The 23,029-nt window shown below is 41.9% G+C and overlaps 1 protein-coding gene across 2 annotated transcripts in view; it reads right to left on the bottom strand.

The window, feature by feature from the left end:
• map2k4a (mitogen-activated protein kinase kinase 4a) overlaps positions 1-23,029 on the bottom strand; it is a 213,090-nt gene that overhangs the window by 36,354 nt on the left and 153,707 nt on the right. For both annotated transcript variants that reach the window (XM_038778177.1, XM_038778178.1), the window contains 3 exons: positions 22,549-22,668; positions 21,168-21,219; positions 16,036-16,163 (listed from right to left, as the gene is read on the bottom strand). In XM_038778177.1, coding sequence (XP_038634105.1) covers positions 16,036-16,163; positions 21,168-21,219; positions 22,549-22,668 — 300 coding nt within the window. The remainder of the gene's footprint in view (positions 1-16,035; positions 16,164-21,167; positions 21,220-22,548; positions 22,669-23,029) is intronic.

The following is a 23,029-nucleotide window of genomic DNA, read 5'->3' as shown; positions in this document are numbered from 1 at the left end:
CATATTGGCTCTGAGATTGTTCAGCTGTGAATCTGACAACCATTAAATTTCTGCTGATAATACTGAACAGCACTGAACCCTAATTTGCAGAGTCAATAGGAAAGCATCTCCTCAACATTATTATGGAACAGCTCTCCAGGCTTCTCCCATTTTGCATGCATTGTATAAGCTTCCAGTCTTCTCCTGGCATCAAAAATTGCTATGTTATGCTTTAAAAGATGATAGCAATCCTGCCATACTAGACCAAGAGCTAATCATAAAAAGGAGTGAATCATAGAATCCATTCAGTCCATCGAGTCTACACTGACCATTTGAAAGAGCACCCTGCCTAAGCCCAAAACCCACACTATCCCCGTAACTCCACCTAGGGCCAATTTTGCATAGCCAATCCACCTAACCTGCACATATTTGGACTGTGGGAGGAAGCCAGAGCACCCGGAGGAAACCCATGTAGACACGGGGAGAAAGTTCAAATTCCACACAGTCACCCAAGGTTGGAATTGAACCCAGGTTCCTGGTGGCGAGACAACACTGCTAACCACTGTGACACCAAGCTGTCAGTGTGCAGCCAGGCTGTTAAGCTGTAGAGAGTATCACAGTTAAGTTGAATCCTTCCTCATCTAAAATTTGCATGCAGTTTCTAGTAAAAAGTCACTGAAGCAGGAAGCTTGGCAAATATTCCTCTTCCAAAAATGAAACAAATTGTTGTATCTAAGCTAGAATTAAATTTCCCGATCTCAGAAAGGCTAAGAAATTATTCAGCACACAATATTGTATTTATCAGTTTACAAAGGACCGAGCAAAGTAATTAAAACTCAAATCAAAATATCCAAACAGGACAGGAATTAAAAATGTTAATAGAATATCCATTATTTGGATTATGTGGGCAGCACATAGCACAGTGGTTAGCATTGTTACTTCACAGCTCCAGGGTCCCAGGTTCGATTCCCGGCTTGGGTCACTATCTGTGTGGAGTCTGCATGTTCTCGCCGTGTCAGCGTGGGTTTCCTCCGGATGCTCCAGTTTCCTCCCACAAGTCCCCAAAGCTGTGCTGTTTGGTGAATTAATCATTCTGCATTCTCCTTCTGTGTACCTGAACAGGTGTCAGTGTGGCGACCAGGGTCTTTTCACAGTAACTTCATTGTAGTGTTAATGAAAGCCTACTTGTGATAATAAAGATTATCTCTGGAAAACTTCTACTTCCATATTGGGTTGCAAGTTCAAAAGCCCCTCCAGGACTTAGCACAGAATCAATACAATGCAGAAGGAGGCCATTTGGGCCGATCAAGTCTGCATTGAACCTCCGAAAGAGCACCCTACCTAGGCCCACTACCCCACCCTATCCCCACCTAACCTTTGGACACTAAGGGGAAATTTGGCATGACCAATCCATCAAACCTTTACATCTTTGGACTGTAGGAGGCAACCAGAGCTCCTGACGTAACACGGCAGCACTGTTGCTTCATAGCAGCAGGGACCCGGGTTTGATTCCCAGCTTGGGTCACAGTCCAGAGTTCTCCCAGTGTCTGCGTGGGTTTCCTCCAGGTGCTTCGGTTTCCTCCCACAAGTCTCGAAAGACGTGCTTGTTAGGTGAATTGGGCATTCTGAATTCTCCGAGTACCCAAACAGGCAGCGGAATGTGGCACTCAGGTCTTTTCATAGTAGCTTCATTGCAGTGTTTATGTAAGCCGACTTGTGACAATAAGATTATTATGATTACATGATGAGAGGAACTCCTTTGGTACCGTGGGCCACATACCTTCCCAAGTCACCACCAAAATAATAGTGATTCATTGCACTTCACAGAAAATCTCTCACATTTGCCTGAAAAACAGAAACTGCATTTCAAAGCAGTTCATCATGAACAAGGTGCCTTATGTCACCATAATAAATTTATTTTTAAAAAAGTACCCAATTCTTTTTTTCCAATTAAGGGCAATTTAGCATGGCCAATTTACCTACCCTGCACATCTTTTTGGGTTGTTGGGGTGAGACCCACGCAGACCTGGAATGTGCAAACTTCACACGGCCAGTGCTTCGGGGCCAGGATCGAACCCGGATCCTCAGCACTGAGGCAGCAGTGTTAACCTCTGCGCCACCGTGCTGCCTCCATGTCGCCAAAATGTTGTCAAGTGTGATATTCCTCTTCAATTTCATCGGCTCGTCAGATATAAATCGAACTTAAAGGACTTAAAAACTGGTCTGATTAGCAAGTTTGCGGATGACATCAAGGTTGGTGTTGAGGATCGTCAGAGGATAGGTTGGAGACTTGGGCAAAGAAATGGCAAATGCAGTTTAATCCAGACAAATGAGAGGTAATGCAGTTTGGTAGGTCAAACATAAATATATCGTAAATGGCAAAACTCTTGGGAATATAGAAAGTCAGAGAGACTTGGGCATGCAGATCCACACATCTTCGAAAGTGACAACACAAGTGAACAAGATAGTCGAGAAAGCATATGGAATGCTTGCCTTCATTGGACAGCCATGATGTGGAGATGCCGGCGTTGGACTGGGGTGAGCACAGTAAGCAGTCTTACAACACCAGGTTAAAGTCCAACAGGTTTGTTTCAAACATGACCTTTCGGAGCACTGTTCCTTCCTCAGGTCACCTGAGGAAGGAACAGTGCTCTGAAAGCTTGTGTTTGAAACAAACCTATTGGACTTTAACCTGGTGTTGTAAGACTTCTTACTGTTCATTGGACGGGGCATCGAGTATAAAAACTGGCAAGTCATGCTATTGTTGTATAGAACCTTGGTACGCCTACACTTGGAATATTGCGCACAATTCTGGTTACCACACTACCAGTAGGATGTGGAGGCTTTGGAGAGGGTGCAGAAGGGGTTTACCAGGATGTTACCTGGTCTGGAGGGTGTTAGCTACATGGAGAGGCTGAATAGGCTCGGACGTTTTCAATTGAACAATGGAGGTTGAGGGGCGACCTGATTGGCGGTCTACAAGATTATGAGGGGCATGGATAGAGTGGATGGGCAGGCACTCTTTCCCAGGGTGGAGGGGTCAGTCACCATGGGGCATAGATTTAAGGTCCGTGGGGCAAAGTTTAGAGATATGCGAGGCAGGTTTTTTTGTTTTTACAGAGTGTGGTGAGTGCCTGGAATGCGTTACCAGGGGAGTTTGTGAAATCAGATACGTTAACGGCATTCAAAACGCGTCTTGACAAATACATGGATAGGAAGGGTATGGAAGGATACGGCACAAGGAAGTGCTGAGAGTTTTGGCCAAGGTTGGTATCATGACTGGCAGGCTTGGTGGGTCGAAGGGCCTCTTATTGTGTTGTATTGTTCTTTGTTCTTTGACTTTGGCCAAGCAAAGACACTGTTTTTAAAATGGCTGCATATTCCCCATCATGGAGTCCTCAAGTCCGCAGAACCCTCAGACAGACAATGACAATACCATGGGAGGTAAAAGCCCATTTCCACATTATCAAGGGGGAAATAGAGCATTCGAGGAGTCAGTAGTTGACACCTTAGTATTGAATATACTAAGCTACAGGGGGTGAAGATGATGGAATTGATAAGAGTCAATGTCTGTAAGAAAGAGAAAGTATACATTCAAATGTTTCTTCAGGGGGCCTTGAATTTTCAAGGTTGTGACCAATGTATATTTCTGGAGATGGTCTCTTTTAAACTATAGTCTGCTTTTTCCAAGTGGGTGTTATGGTACTTGAAGTTCCTTTCAATTGAAATTCTCTACCTTTAATGTGTTCCACAATATACCAGAGAAAGGGATCCAAACTTGAAAATAGCAGAGAGTAATATTATTCGTCCATTCTGCAGACTCCTTCTTTCTGCTTTTAGCAGCCTGTGCTGCCCTATGCTGCTGATGGTAAAGATGGTTGTGGTCATGCAATTGGCTTTCAAACTGTAGTCATTGATCCCTCTTTCAGTGGCATTCTATCTTGCACGCTGAAAGCTCTTTAGATTAATTGTGGCCTCCCAACAGGTCAGCTGATTAATTCCTTGTATCCAGTTAGCCATTGTGATAGCCAGAGGTTGTTTGAAAGGCTGATCAACAGAAACTGGGGTGACAGAGTTATCACCTTCACATAAAGCTGGCATATACATCTCACTTATATTATAATAATCAGACTCATTGCACTAGTCAAATGTACTCCATTTAATTGCATGTACTAACTGGGGTCATATTTTGGCTAATGTCCGTAACTGGTTCCGATGTGCATCAGGTCAGTAATCTTGATTTAAATTGATGATCTAAAACAGATTGAAGACCAAAATATCTCTAAGTAAACCAGATTAGAAATGGCTAGAAATACTCATCATGATTAATGGAAGGTAAACTTCCATATGGTTGGAATAGCAACGTTGTCCAGTTGCATGTCCAACACTATTCAGGATAAGCCAGTTTACATTTCACAAGACCTCTGACAAATTCCCATTTTTCAATTCCTTGTAACATTCAACAGGACAGAGTGACTAGTACTATTAAATGCAATTTGTTGCTTGCAATAATGATGATGAGAATAATTTTATTTTCTCCTCACCCTTCCCATGTTTCATTTTTTATTCTTTCATGGGATGTGGGCATCACCAGCAGGCAACAGCATTTGTTGCCCATTGCTACTTCCCCTTGAACTGCATGATTTGCCAAATTATTTCAGAGGGCAGTTTAAGAGTCAACAACATTGCTATGTCGTCTGGAGTCACATGTAGGCCGGACCAGGTACGGATGGCAGATTTTTACCACCTGCCATGGTGGAATTAGAAATTATGTTCCCAGAGCAATAGCCTGGGCCTAGTCCCTAGATTACTAGTTCAGTGCGAGTGCCACAACACCACCATCACCTGCACAGTACCCTGCTCAACATAGATCTTAGCTTCGGACCCCACCATCACCAAAACCACAATTCCACTTCCACATCATCACTCTTCTGCCTCATCCAATCAGTATCAAAACAGGCATTCACACCTTTGCCACCCTGAGATTCAGTTGGGTCCAAAAACATTCTTCGCCAACCCCTGAACTGTACCTGACATATGTTTCAAGTTACCCAATGTTCTGTGACTTTTATTCATTTTATACTGTTATGCATTTTATACTGTTATTGTATCAGTAACAAATATAATCCTACCATACATGTGCCCTTGCCAACATGTGGTCGCTGCTCTTTTCAGTGAATTGACTTAAAACTTGCGTACTTATTTTCAAACCTGCTCCTCCAGACCCTCAATTCGACCATATCTGCACGATCTTCTCCAAACCAGTACCAGTTTTTTCATTCAGGCTAGATTTCCTCTATCTTGTTCCACCATAGACAGGAGAGCTGTTAGCCACTATTCTTTTTAATTCTTTTCCTAAATCCAAATTTTAATTTCCCCCAAACCTTCAAAGACCTCCTCAAAATCTTCCTCTTCTGGTCACCCTTTACATTTGCTCATCTCCTGCACAGTACTCTCCAATTCCTTTTAAAATTCAATAGGACAGAGTCTTGAGAATACTACTATATAAATGCAATTTGTTGCTTATAGAGAATAACTTTATTTTCTTATCCCCGTACATTTATAAAGAAATTGTTTATGGGTGTTATTAAAAATCTACAATCAGGTTATGCTTTTTAGCATACACAACTTTTTAAAACTAATTTCTTCAATATAACAGCAACTGTCTTCACTTGGGATGATGATTAAATGGCTGTCTGTTTGCTGAAAGTTTAAAAGATTGACTCACTTTTAAGCAACCCCTTGTAATGTCAACAAACTGAATGTAAGCTGGATGACAGTCTAGTTAATACAAGAAAAAGTGAAGTTGAAAAGGAAGAGATCAGCCATGATCTGATTGGATGTGGAGCAGGCGCGAGGGGTTGAATTGCTCCTAATTCCTTTGAAAAGAGCCCAGTTGCTCAAGTCTAGCATCTGACTGGTGTGCCTGAAGCTTACATCTCTATTACCTTGTCTGGGATACTTCACAATACACTTTGGGGTACTTCTTAAGACACTCTGGGATACTTCTCAAAGACACTTGTCACCTTTTTGCATTTTGTAAATTAAATTTACTTTGCAAGATCTTTGTATTTTGGACCTTAGATTCTAGCACCCTGTCATGCTTAAAGTTTTAGAACAATATTCTGGACGGATCGCAATTAATTTAATATTTGATACATTCGTAAACATTTAGTTGTACTGTCAAAACTATTTCTGAAGTAATTTATCACACGTTTTCAGAGGTTCAGGTGAACACACAAATATCTATTGGCAGTCAATGCCAGTTTTTCCACAGCAACTGAAGGCAGCGTGGCTGCTACAATTTTTCCACAGCAACTGAAGGCAGCATGGCTATAGTCCACACTGCTGACATCACCAGAGTACATAGCAATTCCTAAAATGCCTATGCTGTGAGCAAAATCCACTTTATCAAAGGGATGCCAATGATGTCACCTTAATACTCGAGTAGTTCAAGATGAAAAAATACCTCAGCTCACTCATTCAGAAGTTGAATAGAGCCAATGATGTCACCTCAGTTTAGGGCTTTTACTGCCTAAACTTAGAACATTACATCAGTTGGTGCTGGCCCACACTAAAGCACTTAGTTCCAAAGCTTAGGTCATGTCTACACTTAGTAAATTCAAAGCTGGTTTTGGCTTCATCTGAAGATACAGTTCTTCCAGTAAAGGTGAAAAAACATTAGCAAAGTATTGTATATATTGCATGTCACAAGGTGATCTAGAAATAATTAACAGAATTCCTTGTTTTACTTTATGACCCAGGAATACGGATCCATTTAAAATATTTAGTTTATATTAATTAGCCAAGAAAAATCCAATTTTCACCATACTTTTTCACGTGTAAATAATGAATTTTCATTTCCACACTGGTAGAGACTGCTAAAACAAAGACTAATCCAGGATAGAAACTGTTATTGTATCAAACAGGAAGTACCATATTACGATGGAAGCCACATGCCTTTTTCCTGAGCTCACTTGGACTGGGAAAGACCAAATTGCATAATGAATGTGAAGTGATGTGTTTATTAGGCACAAATACAAACACCAGAATGACCATCAGTTGAAAGGCTACCAAATTTAGATAGGAAAGCAAAGGACGTCAACCGTTAATCCAAGCCTCGGTCTGCATACTTTAAAAATACTTTGTACAGTACAGAATATGCCTCCATCATGAGGACAGTGACAAGTAGGATTTTTATAGTGTACAACACTCAGGTACATTAACTGTTTCAATATTACCTCATTTAGAAATTTTGTAAAGTTCACAATATTTGGCATTCCTGTTTTGACACTAATATGCTAATTGAACGCACTGGTTGATTCTCTTTCAGCACGGTAGCACAGTGGGGCAGCAAGGTAGCACAGTGGTTATCATTGTGGCTTCACAGCGCCAGGGTCCCAGGTTCAATTCCCCGCTGGGTCTCTGTCTGTGTGGAGTCTGCACGTTCTCCCCGTGTTGGTGTGGTATTCCTCAGGTTGCTCCGGTTTCCTCCCACAGTCCAAAGAAGTGCAGGATGGGTGGATTGGCCATGCTAAATTGCTCGTAGTGCCCAGAAAAAAAGGTTGAGAGGGGTTATTGGGTCACGGGCATAGGGTGGAAGTGAAGGCTTAAGTGGGTCAGTGCAGTTAGTGTCCAAAAAAAGGTTAGGAGGGGTTATTGGGTTACACGGATAGGGTGGAAGTGAAGGCTTAAGTGGGTTGGTGCAGACTCGATGGGCCGAATGGCCTCTTTCTGCACTGTATGTTCTATGTTGTGGAACATTTGGTCAGTCACAAAACATGATATATGCTTAATTAATTAGTCAAGGAGAGCAAACAGAGTTAAAGTCCACTGGAAGTACAGCACAAACTCCTGACAGTACCAAAAACAAAAAGTGTCAATACTAGTTGCTGGTATTGAAAAGGGATTTTGAACTTCTTATTTAAATCCACCAAAATAACAATGCAGATACGGTCTACCATTCAAAACGGCAGTACCAGGAGTAATCATTTTAAAATCGAAACCAGCATTTCTCAATTTTTAAGCAATTTTTGGGTGCTTCTACTTAGAATAAAAGTCAGCAACAGGAATGATCATCCATCAATTGTTTATCCTCCCTTGTAGAATAACACTAAAGCCAACGGCAACATTGCTACCAAAGACAAGGGGCTGAATATTACCGAGGGTGGCGGGTGATGCAGATGGCTTGCCCCAAATCGCCCCCAGTAACAAAGTCAGCATGGAGCCAGCCCGTTCCTGCGGACAGGCTAAACAAGGGCCGAGTGGGACTTCTGCCCCTAACTTGGGAAGATGTTCAGCCCTCAGGAGCTGTTGGCCATCCAATCAGTGCCAAGAGTCAGTTTGTTGGCGCTGCTGGGACTGCAAGAGGAGGCAAGTGTATTAGACAGGGAGAGTTTGGGTGTTTGGGTAAGTGGGGCGTGGGCCCAATCTGTAAAGAGAAGCCCCAAAGATAGAAATTTCCTTCTTACACTTTGAAGAGCTTTAAAAAAAAAAATCAAGCTGCCCACTCACGCCCGAATGCTCACGCCAAACGTTTAATGACAAGGGCAGCATATTATCAGGGCCAATTGGCTTGGTAACGAGACTAATTGACCCTTGATTGCCTATTTAAATAAGGCAGGTGGGCTGCTGATTTTGGCATCCTGCCCATTCCCCATATTATGGCAGTTAGCGCAGGGCGGTAGGAACCCATCCTCTTTTTCATGCCCTACTGCTGAAAACAAACGCAGAGTGGAAAAGAAAAATGCAGCCCAAGGTTGACAACTTGGCAAATACCAGAGAAGCAACCGGAGGTTGCTGCGTCTTCTCAATGCATCAATGCACTGAAATTCCCTTCCTTTTCTTTCTGTCCACTTCACCCTCTCCATATATAGTCCTATTTTCCTCATGTATATATTCTGATTAAATGCCAGCTGTTTAAAAGCACTGGAAAGCTTCTTATAGCTCTTGGGAAATAAGGCAATCTGAACATGATTAATAGTACACGTGAAAATTTCTTTAGTTCTAAAGGAACTGTTAGACTGTAACATCACGTTTTCATTTATTTAAATACAGCTGCAGCAAGGAAAGACTCCTCTACTTTACCACAATTCACCCTGAGACTGAATGCAACAGCAAGGTGAAATTTCCATTTTCTTTTCAAGACACCTTTTGGGATCCAATATACTATCAACTTCAAACCATCCAGTACTAAGGGCTTATGAAATGGACATACTATGAGATTATGCACACCACGCTCATTAATTCTCAAGTTAACGGGGTACGTCAACTGTGATTAATCTGATACTTGCTGTATATGAGCTTTTTCTGGAGGAAGCTGTCATTCATGAACAATACACAAGTTAGACATTGTTGAAATGGATTGAGTAGAGATCCAAATCATGTACTTCAGTTGGGTCAAATGGAGGGAAACGGAACTTAAATTGCATACAAATTTAAGAGTGGAAAACGTTGATTTCCACAACTTTATTGTTAGGGGTAGACAAGAAAGATTTCCATTGTTTATATGGGGAGAGAAGACAGGACAAACAAGGTGCAAGATCCAAAAGATCATAGGCAACCGGTCGCCGAAACATAACCATTATAAACATGATTTACAATTTAGTGCAATGCAGAGAGCTGCAGTTACTTTTTCCATATTCCCTCACACACAACAAACTGAAAAGACTGCTGATCCAGTCTTAGGGTCAAAGTTTGGGGACACAGTGACAGTACAAGATAAGTGGTGATTTGTTAATTAAATGTTTACAGCCCCATGAGTACACCATGAACACAGTTTCATTTGCTATCAGCTTGTTTTTACGATAGCTTCACTGAAGTTTCTGATGCAACAACCAGAGACCTTGTGATTTATTGTTGTCATGGAGACACAAGCTGGGCAAAAAAAGTAAACAGCTAACAACAAAAACTTGAGACGTCATGAAAGACGAACGGAAAAGTACTCCCTACCTGTAATTTCAGTATTAAACCAGTAACAAAGCAGTAACATTTCAACACAAGGTCATTTTCTAATTAGGCCATGTGACGCAACAATAGAGTTCCTTCACTAGCTCCTAAGCAGTGATGGAAAGAGGAACTGCAGTATTTTCTTTTGACAATTTACCCACAAAATACTGTTCCAGGAAAATTAAAAGTAATTTGCACGCAACTCCAGCTCACAATCTTATTTCTTGTTTTTTTGGGGCACGTACGTTATTTATTTGTGTGTATATTTTGCAACCCTTGGTCTCCACTTAATGCCTGAAGGCACGTTTACACTGAAACCCACAGTAACAAGGTCACAATGCTCCTGCTTCTGCCAACACAAGCAGGTCAAACCTTGGCCTCTTACTGCACCTGGGAACCAATTTTTTGTGTTCCATGTAGAGGTCAGGCAAGTCAAAAAGTCCTCTCTTCCTATTGACATTTAAATAGAGTCCTGCAATGTACAAGTGCACTAAAACTTGCAAAAAGCTGCATAAAGATTTCAGGTTTCCCCTTGATCAGTGTTTTCCCAAATCCACTGCCATAATTCCCAAATTAGGCCTGTGCAGTAATACTGGGGCTGCCAGCTCAAATGACAGCATTTTGCACAGGAACAGGCCCTTCGGCCCTCCGAACCTGTACCAGTCAATAAATTAGCAAAAAATATAGCATAATATATTCAAAAGTTCAAATTGAATTTTCAAGATTTTATACATTTTGCTTTATCTGTGAATGGTTAAATACCTCAGTAAACAAGGTTTTAAATTTGAATTTGGATCACTATCAGCAGGAAGGCAATAATTCAAATTTTACTTAGATCTAGGCTTAAATCACTTCAAACAAATACTCCAGCAGATTAAAAAACACATTTTTAATGTCCTTTCTTTTTCCATTTATCTTTAAAGGATGGGCCATAAACATTAGCCTTGCTAATGGCACTCATCTCATGGAAGTAGAAAACAAACAACAGGTGGCAAAATTGAACATTTCTTGATGAATAAATGTTAATTCAAAAATAGTGTCATGGAAACATTTTTGCCTGCCTGACAGGGCGTCAACTTAACACTTCATCTGAAAGTCCAAAGATTTGCAGGTATGGTGTATTGGCCATGCTGAATTGTCCCTTAGTGTCCAAATGTTAGGTGGGGTTTTGGGGATTGGGCTGAGGTAGTGTGTTCTAGCAGAGGGTTGACACAGGCTCGATGGGCCTCATTCTGCCTGTAGGGATTCTATGATTGTCCCATGACATTGCTCATGACAAATCAGAGAATACACCAGTTTAGTGTATTCTATCAGGACAGAGATGCCAGGTCAAGTTGGTTTCTTTGCTCCCATCATGCTTGGGTCCTCATCTTTTTCCACTACATTGACAATTACATTGTAGCTTTCTGCTCTCACCCCAAGCTGGAAAACCGCTTCAGCTATGCTTCCAATTTCCATCACTCCTTTGTCTCCACGTGACCAATCTCCTAACATTTCCCTTGCTGGAATTCTCTATCTCCATTTCTGGGGAATTCTGCTGACCAGCATCTACTAGAAAACCAATCAATTACAATAGTTGCCTTTGTTACTTTTCCTCTCGTCTCACTTGTGCCAAATACTTTTCATTTGTTTCTCCAGTTTCTCCATCACACCTGTTCTGGCAATGCTATCTTCCACACCAGTGCTTCAGGTAAGTCATCCTCTTGGCTGAACTGTAGATCCCCCTCCAATAGGTGACAGGGCTTTGACTGTGTCTGCCTTATTTCATGCACATCCTTTCTTCCCCAGAACCACATAGGGCCAAACCTGCCTCCACATTCAGTAGATCATCTTCTGCCAGTCTGCACCAAGCACATCTTCCTCTCCAGCATTCCAAATTGACTGTTCCCTTGAAGACGCTCTGGTTCATGCTTCTATCACCCACAATATCTGCTCCTTTGTTACGGCATCTTCTGATGCAAGCACAGGAGAGGTAACTCATCCCTTCCAACGTCTCCCTTTCCACCGTCCAGGACCCTAAATATTCCTCCCCGACAATCCAATAAAGTTACTTTTATTTGCTTCAATTTAGTATACTATATTTTCTACTCACAATTCTTTCTCATACACAACAAGTAGGCCAAACACAGTCTAGATAATTGCTTTGCTGAACACCTACATTCAGTCCACACACCTGACCCTGGGCTTCTGGTTGCCTGCCATTTTAATTCTTTGTCCTATCCCTGTTCTTGGTCTCCTATACTTTTCCATGTAAGCTTAACAGAAGTTCGAGGACAGCACCTCATTATTCAATTAGGCACTTTACAAATTCTTAACTTGACAGCAAATTCACTAACTTCACATTATGACCACTGCTCCATTTTTTCAGACAACAGGTGCTTTTAATGGTTCTGTTTCCATTTACAGCTCCTCTGCACCTATCTTACTTGTCCCAATAAAACCCTCTTTTGCCTTACACCATCATCCTGTTGTCATTTAATCCTGCCTTCATCGGATCAGACATTCCTTGTTGTTCTTTCATCCCCTCCTTCACTAGCTTAAAACTGCTGCATCCTCAACTTCTTTCAGTTCTGTTGGGAAGACATCAACTTGAAATGTCAACTGTTTCTCTACCCCTAGGTGCTGCCTGACCTGAATTATTTCCAAATGTTTCTGTTTTTAACTTTCTTAAAAGCTATTCATTTTTTTTAAACATCACTTAATGTTTTCAGAAGTGCTCAAGAAATCTAAAGCTAGCTCCAGGTTCCAAGTCACAGCAGGAATCCGGGTTTTGACAGGACAGAAAGGAGAAAGGACAGGTAGTTAGCACATTTGACTGAAATTTTAGTTGGAGAAACTTGTATGAAATACATTAAATTCATTTGAAGCCTACTTGTGACAATAAGCGATTTTCATTTCACTATGCTACCTAACTTGTGACACAGAAGCTCAAGATCCGAAATGAAGGCAAGCAAAATGTACATGAAACAGGACAAAACAAAAGTGCGGCAGTGAGAGACATATGAAATAGGAACAGGAGTAGGCTATTCAGTCCTTCGAGCCTGCTCTGCAATTTAATAGGATCATGGCTGATCTAACACTCACTAAGTCCACTTTCCTGTCTTCTTTCCATAATTCTTAATTCCCCGACTGATCAAAAAACGATCGATCTCAGCCTCAAAAACATTAAAGAACTCAGCCTTCCGAGCTTCCTGGGGTAAAGAATTCAGAGATTCACTACTCAGAATAAATCCTTCCCTCATTCTGTGACAATGCCCTTTGGGCCTACACTCTCCCAGGAGTGGAAACATCCTCCCAACATTGACCCTGATAATCCCCTAAGAATCTTATCCCCCTACAAATCTTATATGGGTCAATCATATCACCTCTCATTCTTCTGAACCCCAACAAGCACAGACCCAACCTGTTCAACCTTTCCTCATGTGGCAGTCCCTCCATACCCGGGATCATCCTAGTTAACCTCCTCTGTACTGCCTCCAATAATAATATATAATTCTTAAATAAGGGGACCAAAACTGCACTAGTATTTGAAATGTGGCCTCACTAGTCCCTTGTACAGTGGCAGAAACACCTCTTTACTTTAATACTCCAATCCCCTTGGAAATAAATGCCAGCATTCCATTTGCCTTCTCTATTATCTTCTGCATCTGTATGCTGGTTTTCTGGGTTTCATGAACAAGGATCCCCAAGTATTTTGTGCTATAGCTTGTGCTATAGCTTTCTGCAGTCTCTCTCCATTTAAATAACAACCACCTTAAAATGGGCCTTTAAAGATGAAATGGTTAAGCAGAATGTGAGCACAGGATTTCACGTTACAGATCGATTTTTTTTAAACAACAATTTTCTACCCACATGATAACAGTTCGACAATCTGAACAAATTACTCTTTATTTAATCAATTATCAACATCCTTTCCAAACCAACAGGCAACAACAAACTACATCGAGGCAAGTGGAAGTGCACGGAAACTTGACGGCTAGCAAGAACAGTTTTTTTTAAAAGTGACAGTTTATCTTTAAGTCATGCAATGATTGATTTAGCTAGAACAAACCTGTATCATACTTATTTTCAAACCACAAAAGCAGCTATTACTGTTAAAAGCTAATGTACACTCAGAAAACCCTCCACAAACACATATTCTTGTAAAGCAGCTGTATTGATGATTAAATCCTTACTTTCCATATAACTTCTAATAGACATTATAGACTACAATTACAAATTCCCTGAAACATTGGAGCAAGGTTCCAAAGTTTGGAAATTTTAGAAGGCATCACCTGCTGTGGCTGTTTGAAGATTTTAAACATCCTTTAATTACAAGGATTTTCCTTTGGGAACACAGACTACACGTTTGAATCATAAAATATTTGCACAGCTCAAAACTTCTAATTAAAAGAGTCCGCAGATTGGTGATCAAAACACCTGAAAAGCTTTGGACATGGTACTGGATGAGGCAACACCAGCCTAATTGAATAGTCCACCATGGCCCCCATGTGCAACATCTACAGGTTTCCTCCCACAATAATGGACACCATCTTCAAAAAGTGGGCGGCACAGTAGCACAGCGTTTAGCATAGTTGCTTCACAGATCAGGCCCAGGTTCGATTCCCAACTTTGGTCACTGTCTGTGTGTAGTTTGCACGTTCTCCCAGTGTCTGCGTGGGTTTCCTCCGGGTGCTCCGGTTTTCTCCCACAGTCCAAAAATGTGCAGGTTAGGTAGATTGGCCATGCTAAATTGCCCTTAGTGTCCAAAAAGGAAAGGTGGGGTTACTGGGATAGGGTAGACGTGTGGCCGTGGGTAGGGTGCTCTTTCCAAGGGCCGGTGCGGACTAGATGGGCCGAATGTTCTCCTTCTGCACTGTAAATTCTATGATTCTAAGTGGGAGACAGGGCGAGGGGACACTGACGATTAGGGACATGCACATGAATGACAGAGTAGCAACCCAGGGGAACTCAGAGAGGTTCCAGTTGCCAAAGGAAATGAGCTAAGACACATACAGGTAAAAAAATTCCTCCATAAGGAAATGGCGATGGACCCCCAGATACCACGACATTTGTTAGTCGAAGAATTGCTGGACGCGGGCGACCTAGTGAAGGGAAACTATGAGGCCCTGTATGGCGACTGTTGGAGGAGGTACGCTCCCCCCTGGACAGAGACGACAGAGAAATGGGAGGAGGAACTAGGCATAGAAAAAGGGGGAGGACTCAGGATAGAAGCACTGCATAGGGCGAACGCCACCTCCACATGAGCTGCGCTCAGCCTAACGTAGCTAAAGCTGGTGCACAGAGCGCACCTAACCAGAACCTGAATGAATAGGTGCTTTCTGGAGTACAGGAGGCCAAGCCAACCACACGTCCTGGGCCTGCCCCAGACTTGCCGGGTACTGAATGGCCTTTTTTGAATTCATGTTTTTTTTGGGGGGGGGGGGGGGAGAGAGAGAGAGAGAGAGAGAGAGAGAGAGAGAGAGAGAGAGAGAGAGAGAGAGAGAAACACCTAGCCTTTTCCTCCCTGACCGCCAGAGAATCTGCTCGGCTGGCGATCGGCAGCACCACCCAAGCTGCAGACTGGCTGTCCAACCAAGCTGGATTTCCCAAACTAGTGAAAATAACATTTGCCATCTGCAGGTCGGAATAAGGCTTCCACAGGATGTGGAAACTGTTCACCAACTTGTTCCAGGATCTGGTCATAGTCAGCAACCAACAGAGTAAGGGAGGGGGACACAAGCAAGTCACGGGATAGAGATGTAAATGAAAGAGGGGGGAAGCGGGTGAGGACACACAAGGAAATCGAGAAGGAGAAGCGACTAAAACTGTAGATAGACATCTGTAAATACGCACCCGGGCCAAACTGGAAATTATACTCCGTTCAAAGGGGAGACACGGCCACAGCCGGATGGAAAGCAATTGTATGTAAATATCTGGATGACCATCTGCCTGTCTTATTACCTCCTATTATTTCTTGCTCATTTTTGTTTGTTTGTTTCTTTTTCTTTCTCTCTGGTCGTCACAGTTATGTAAAGTGTTAACATATAACATACGAGTTGTGAAATGCAAAATGTGAAAACACATTAAAAACATTTAAAAACTGAAAAGCAAATACTATTGCCTTACTGCCATGTATGGTCGGCATCCTGCATCCCTTGTTTTGGCAATAGAGTCTACTAGTTGTCCACTGATACCAAAATCACAGAGCTTAATATTGCCATTCCTGTCCATAAGAATATTGGAAGGCTTGATATCTGCAATGAAATCAAAACGAACATGTTACTATAATGCATTAAGACTTTTACAAAGAACACAAAACGTCAGCTAACAGGCATGTCTTTCGGGACTTGAAGATACATTGTGTTAAAATATTAGGTTAATAATTGGTCTTTGTTATTCTGCTGTAGGTTTCACTTAACCCATCCAATAATGAGAAACAGAATGCTACATTTATGCAGGAAACAACACAGGCTAGCGGTAAGTTACTCTATAGTAATTACTAAAACACTTGGACCTTTACTTAGTTTATGCAATCATACTTAGTTCCTCAGAGATTCTCCAGGGCTCAAACCATCTTCTCCAGCAACACTCACAAATCTGTTCAACTTCAACATCTACAAGTTAGGGGCACAGATAGGAGATTTTGTGGGAGCGAGAGAGACTCACGTTTGGTATGTTGCCTCCCAGGTGCAAGGGTACGTGATGTCTCGGATCGTGTTTTCCGGGTCCTTAAGGGGGAGGGGGAGCAGCCCCAAGTCGTAGTCCACATTGGCACTAACGACATAGGTAGGAAAGGGGATAAGGATGTCAGGCAGGCCTTTAGGGAGCTAGGATGGAAGCTCAGAGCGAGAACAAACAGAGTTGTTATCTCTGGGTTGTTGCCCGTGCCACGTGATAGTGAGATGAGGAATAGGGACAGAGAGCAATTAAACACGTGGCTACAGGGATGGTGCAGGCGGGAGGGATTCAGATTTCTGGATAACTGGGGCTCTTTCTGGGGAAGGTGGGACCTCTATAGACAGGATGATCTACATCTGAACCTGAGGGGCACCAATATCCTGGGGGGGAGATTTGTTAGTGCTCTTTGGGGGGGTTTAAACTAATTCAGCAGGGGCATGGGAACCTGGATTGTAGTTTTGGGGTACGGGAGATTGAGAGTATAGAGGTCAGGAGCACAGATTTGACTTTGCAGGAGGGTGCCAGTGTTCAGGTAGGTGGTTTGAAGTGTGTCTACTTCAATGCCAGGAGTATACGAAATAAGGTAGGGGAACTGGCAGCATGGGTTGGTACTTGGGACTTCGATGTTGTGGCCATTTCAGAGACATGGATAGAGCAGGGACAGGAATGGTTGTTGCAGGTTCCGGGGTTTAGGTGTTTTAGTAAGCTCAGAGAGGGGGGCAAAAGAGGGGGAGGTGTGGCGCTGCTAGTCAAGGACAGTATTACGGTGGCGGAAAGGATGCTAGATGGGGACTCTTCTTCTGAGGTAGTATGGGCTGAGGTTAGAAACAGGAAAGGAGAGGTCACCCTATTGGGAGTTTTCTATAGGCCACCTAATAGTTCTAGGGATGTAGAGGAAAGGATGGCGAAGATGATTCTGGAAAAGAGCGAAAGTAACAGGGTAGTTGTTATGGGAGACTTTAACTTTCCAAATATTGACTGGAAAAGATATAGTTCGAGTACATTAGATGGGTCATTCTTTGTACAATGTGTGCAGGAGGGTTTCCTGACACAATATGTTGACAGGCCAACAAGAGGCGAGGCCACATTGGATTTGGTTTTGGGTAATGAACCAGGCCAGGTGTTAGATCTGGAGGTAGGTGAGCACTTTGGAGACAGTGACCACAATTCGGTGACCTTTACGTTAGTGATGGAAAGGGATAAGTATACCCCGCAGGGCAAGAGTTATAGCTGGGGGAAGGGCAATTATGATGCCATTAGACATGACTTAGGATGTGTTGGTTGGAGAAGTAGGCTGCAAGGGTTGGGTACACTGGATATGTGGAGCTTGTTCAAGGAACAGCTATTGCATGTTCTTGATAAGTACGTACCAGTCAGGCAGGGAGGAAGGGGTCGAGCGAGGGAACCGTGGTTTACCAAAGAAGTGGAATCTCTTGTTAAGAGGAAGAAGGAGGCCTATGTGAAGATGAGGCGTGAAGTTTCAGTTGGGGCGCTTGATAGTTACAAGGAAGCGAGGAAGGATCTAAAGAGAGAGCTGAGACGAGCAAGGAGGGGACATGAGAAGTCTTTGGCAGGTAGGATCAAGGAAAACCCAAAAGCTTTCTATAGGTATGTCAGGAATAAAAGAATGACTAGGGTAAGAGTAGGGCCAGTCAAGGACAGTGGTGGGAAGTTGTGTTTTTGAGGCTGAGGAGATAAGCGAGATACTAAATGAATACTTTTCGGCAGTATTCACTCAAGAAAAAGATAATATTGTGGAGGAGAATGCTGAGACCCAGGCTATTAGAATAGATGGCATTGAGGTGCGTAGGGAAGAAGTGTTGGCAATTCTGGACAAGGTGAAAATAGATAAGTCCCCGGGGCTGGATGGGATTTATCCTAGGATTCTCTGGGAAGCCAGGGAAGAGATTGCTGAGCCTTTGGCTTTGATTTTTAGGTCATCATTGGCTACAGGAATAGTGCCAGAGGACTGGAGGATAGCAAATGTGGTCCCTTTGTTCAAGAAGGGGAGTAGAGATAACCCCGGTAACTATAGGCCGGTGAGCCTAACGTCTGTGGTGGGTAAAGTCTTGGAGAGGATTATAAAAGATACGATTTATAATCATCTAGATAGGAATAATATGATTAGGGATAGTCAGCATGGTTTTGTGAAGGGTAGGTCATGCCTCACAAACCTTATCGAGTTCTTTGAGAAGGTGACTGAACAGGTAGACGAGGGTAGAGCAGTTGATGTGGTGTATATGGATTTCAGTAAAGCGTTTGATAAGGTTCCCCACGGTCGGCTACTGCAGAAAATACGGAGGCTGGGGATTGAGAGTGATTTAGAGATGTGGATCAGAAATTGGCTAGTTGAAAGAAGACAGAGAGTGGTAGTTGATGGGAAATGTTCAGAATGGAGTTCAGTTACGAGTGGCGTACCACAAGGATCTGTTCTGGGGCTGTTGCTGTTTGTCATTTTTATAAATGACCTAGAGGAGGGCGCAGAAGGATGGGTGAGTAAATTTGCAGATGACACTAAAGTCGGTGGAGTTGTAGACAGTGCGGAAGGATGTTGCAGGTTACAGAGGGACATAGATAAGCTACAGAGCTGGGCTGAGAGGTGGCAAATGGAGTTTAATGTGGAGAAGTGTGAGGTGATTCACTCTGGAAAGAATAACAGGAATGCGGAATATTTGGCTAATGGTAAAATTCTTGGTAGTGTGGATGAGCAGAGGGATCTCGGTGTCCATGTACATAGATCCCTGAAAGTTGCCACCCAGGTTGATAGGGTTGTGAAGAAGGCCTATGGTGTGTTGGCCTTTATTGGTAGAGGGATTGAGTTCCGGAGCCATGAGGTCATGTTGCAGTTGTACAAAACTCTAGTACGGCCGCATTTGGAGTATTGCGTACAGTTCTGGTTGCCTCATTATAGGAAGGACGTGGAAGCTTTGGAACAGGTGATGGACTTGAGGTTGTTTTCGTTAGAGAGAAGAAGGTTAAGAGGTGACTTAATAGAGGCATACAAAATGATCAGAGGGTTAGATAGGGTGGACAGCGAGAGCCTTCTCCCGCGGATGGAGGTGGCTAGCACGAGGGGACATAGCCTTAAATTGAGGGGTAATAGATATAGGACAGAGGTCAGAGGTGGGTTTTTTACGCAAAGGGTGGTGAGGCCGTGGAATGCCCTACCTGCAACAGTAGTGAACTCGCCAACATTGAGGGCATTTAAAAATTTATTGGATAAGCATATGGATGATAAGGGCATAGTGTAGGTTAGATGGCCTTTAGTTTTTTTTCCATGTCGGTGCAACATCGAGGGCCGAAGGGCCTGTACTGCGCTGTATCGTTCTATGTTCTTAGTGAAACTGTGCACATGACTGAGAACCTCCCACTAGTATTGGTCGGAGTGACCACTACACAGTCCTTGCAGGAGAAGTCCTGTCCTCATACAGAGGACTCTGTGGCACTGCCGATATGCTGAAGGGGATATGTTCAGAACGGATCTAGCAGCTCAACACTGAACATCCATGAGAGTGTGGTCCATCAGTAGTAGCAGAATTGTACTCCACCACAATTTGTAACCTCATGGCCTAGCATATCCCTCATTCTACTGTTACCATCAAGCCAGGGGACCAACCCTGATTCAGTGTGGTGTAGGAGACCAAGCTAGGAACAGCACCAGGCATAGATAAATAATGAGATGCCAATCTGGTGAAGTTACAACACAGAGATATTTTCAAGTTGAATTAAAATTCTTCTCTGTGTGGAATACAAGTGTTACAGTTATTCAAATATCCAGTGGAAGAGGGTAATAAATACTATTTGCTTATAATAGCAATGCAAAATCAATACTAGGCAAACGATGAAACCGGAGCTTCTCCAAAGGCTGTGTGCAAAATCTATAATTTGATGTGATGCAGATGTATAAATTGGCCATTTTCAATCAATGGGCTATGTAGAATTATCTGATCTCATATCACACATTTAACATCTAACTTTTTCTCTTTCTGTTGACTTCGCAATATTTTTGAATTATATCATGATTGTTAACACATCAGAGAACAGCTCACATGCACCAATGGGACAACAAGGTGGAGGGGATATGCTATTAATGAGTATTAAAATAACACCCTTAAAATATCCAATTCGTTTTTGGTGTACTGTCATTTTAGAATTGTCTTTTTTTTTTAAAAGCAAAGAATTGTTTGTTGGAGCGGTTGAAACATCTTTAACTAGACTGTTCCAACTTCCTCCAGTGATTGGAATGACAGATGTATTAGGGAGTCTTACATGCCTGTCACTGTTACATAAGCAACATATGGGCAAGCGTACACAGCTGCAGTTCACCCACAAAGAAAAATGGCAGATTTGGTCTCGTACCCAGAGTCTTCCTCTGCTGGAAATCAACTTTAAAAAAATGATTTCTATTTTACAACTGATTGATGTTGTGTTTCCACTATTTACCATATCAAATCAAACATTACAAAGAAATCTAGATATTTATTTTATTACGTATTATGCTAACCCTGCATATTTTCATAGGTACTGACAGAAAAATAACATGAAAACATTTTTGTTACTTAAACAGCTTGGACTCTTACCTCGGTGAATTATTTTCAAGTTTTCTTTTAAGTAGTTAAGTGCTTTCACAGTCTGGAAAATAACAGATGCATGTAGACTTTATGCACACTGGTTTACATTCAGGCTGAAAAAATTCCCATTAGCATGAATATAATATTGCTGCAGAATCCAATTTCCAACCAGTTTTAATAAAGTCACTATTGCCAAAATCAAATAAATATGACCTTTCTCGAAACACCCAATCTAGCTGGAAAACACTATCAAAAATTCTCTAAATTCCGCAGGCATTGGAATATTAATAGGTTAGTCACAATATCTTTCCTCCATTTATTTAAAAGAGGGAAATTAATTGTTTTAGCAAATTAGAATATTTGTTGTGCCCATGCTAAAAATAGCTTGAAACTTTCTCAGTCAAGCAAACGAGATGTACATAATATGTACTTACATTATGTATCTTTAAAACATGTTTATTTATATTAAATAGATAGTTCAGCGTAATGATTTGTGATGCTAGTAATGCAGTTTGTCCATAAAATGCATCACTGGTAAACTAGGAGAGAATTAAATGATGCAGAAATACAGTTTTATCCAAAAATGTTCACCTCATACCTCCATGAGCACACATGAAAAACAGTTGAGAATGTGATAGCTTATGAAAATCTTTAAATCGTCACAAAAAAAGGATGGGAAGTTCCATAGTGAACTAAAGTTAGGAACTGACCTCCAACAAGATTAAGTTATTCAATGAGAAGTCCGTAGTAAAAAGGTTTTGTGCAAATACTGACGATGTGTCAATCTCAAAGCAGTTATGGAGAATCTGACATAGTCATTTTTATCATACTCCCTATTTCTCAAGTTAAAGATATTTCATTAATTTTTTGAGCCACAAAATCAAATTATTAAATCTCAAAGGAGGAACAGGATAAAGGATAAAACATTAGTCAGTTAAATGTTCTCTTTGATTAAGATAAAATTGAATCTAAAATTTTCCCCAAGACTTCAACTCGAGGAGATCAACACTTTCATATGCAAGGTGCAGAATAATTTCAACAGTTAGAGAGAGCACGTTGGAGTGGCTAATCAGGGCTAATTCAGCCAGTAACTGGACACGGTATTAGTAAAAAGTCATTGCCTCAACACCAGGAATTAGCCATGCTCAGATACCACTGATGAACTTAATTCATTAGTGATAGCCCATTTTATTTCCATAAACAAATATGTTGCCCAGGGAGACAAACCATTTCCCAGCAAGCTAAAAGTTTAGGCAGACACCAAATAGCAATAAAGTTAATTTACTTTAAATTGATGCAATCATGCTATATTTCATTATAGAACATTAATACTAAATACTAAACTAATGCACAGGTAGCTGCTATTAAAAAAATGTATCAAGTTACTTACAGCTAATGTGATTTTGCCTAAGATCTCCTCTGGGATAACATCATCTAATGCACCATATACATATTTGTAGAATTTGTCAAATGAGGTAGACATGAGCTCCATGCATATCCAACAATCGCCCTAATGAAAACAGAATTAAGAATTAGTCAATCTTCGGACAGGAATTCTCAGTTTTGCTCATCACAGGTCCATTGGATTTTTGATCCAGGGCCTGACTGAGGAAAACTATTCCTGCTGGGAGACAAACAAGATAGGTTATCCATTACTATAGAACTGCAGTGTATTGGACTTCTGGGGCGGTCATGGTGTGAGTGGTCGCACACAAGGCAGCTCCTGCTCGAAGGTACAGGGAAGAAAGCTTTTTACCTGATATTGAGTGGAACGTCAATGAAAAGGGGTAGTTGAAAATCAAAGGAATAGTTTCCCACAGGAGTAGCATATCCGCTGGTTATCAAACCCGGCAGAAGACGGTGAGAGACCT

The sequence above is a fragment of the Scyliorhinus canicula genome, chromosome 18 (assembly GCF_902713615.1).
Source record: "Scyliorhinus canicula chromosome 18, sScyCan1.1, whole genome shotgun sequence".
NCBI lineage: Eukaryota > Metazoa > Chordata > Chondrichthyes > Carcharhiniformes > Scyliorhinidae > Scyliorhinus > Scyliorhinus canicula.
This window is presented reverse-complemented; position numbering and strand designations above follow the sequence as displayed.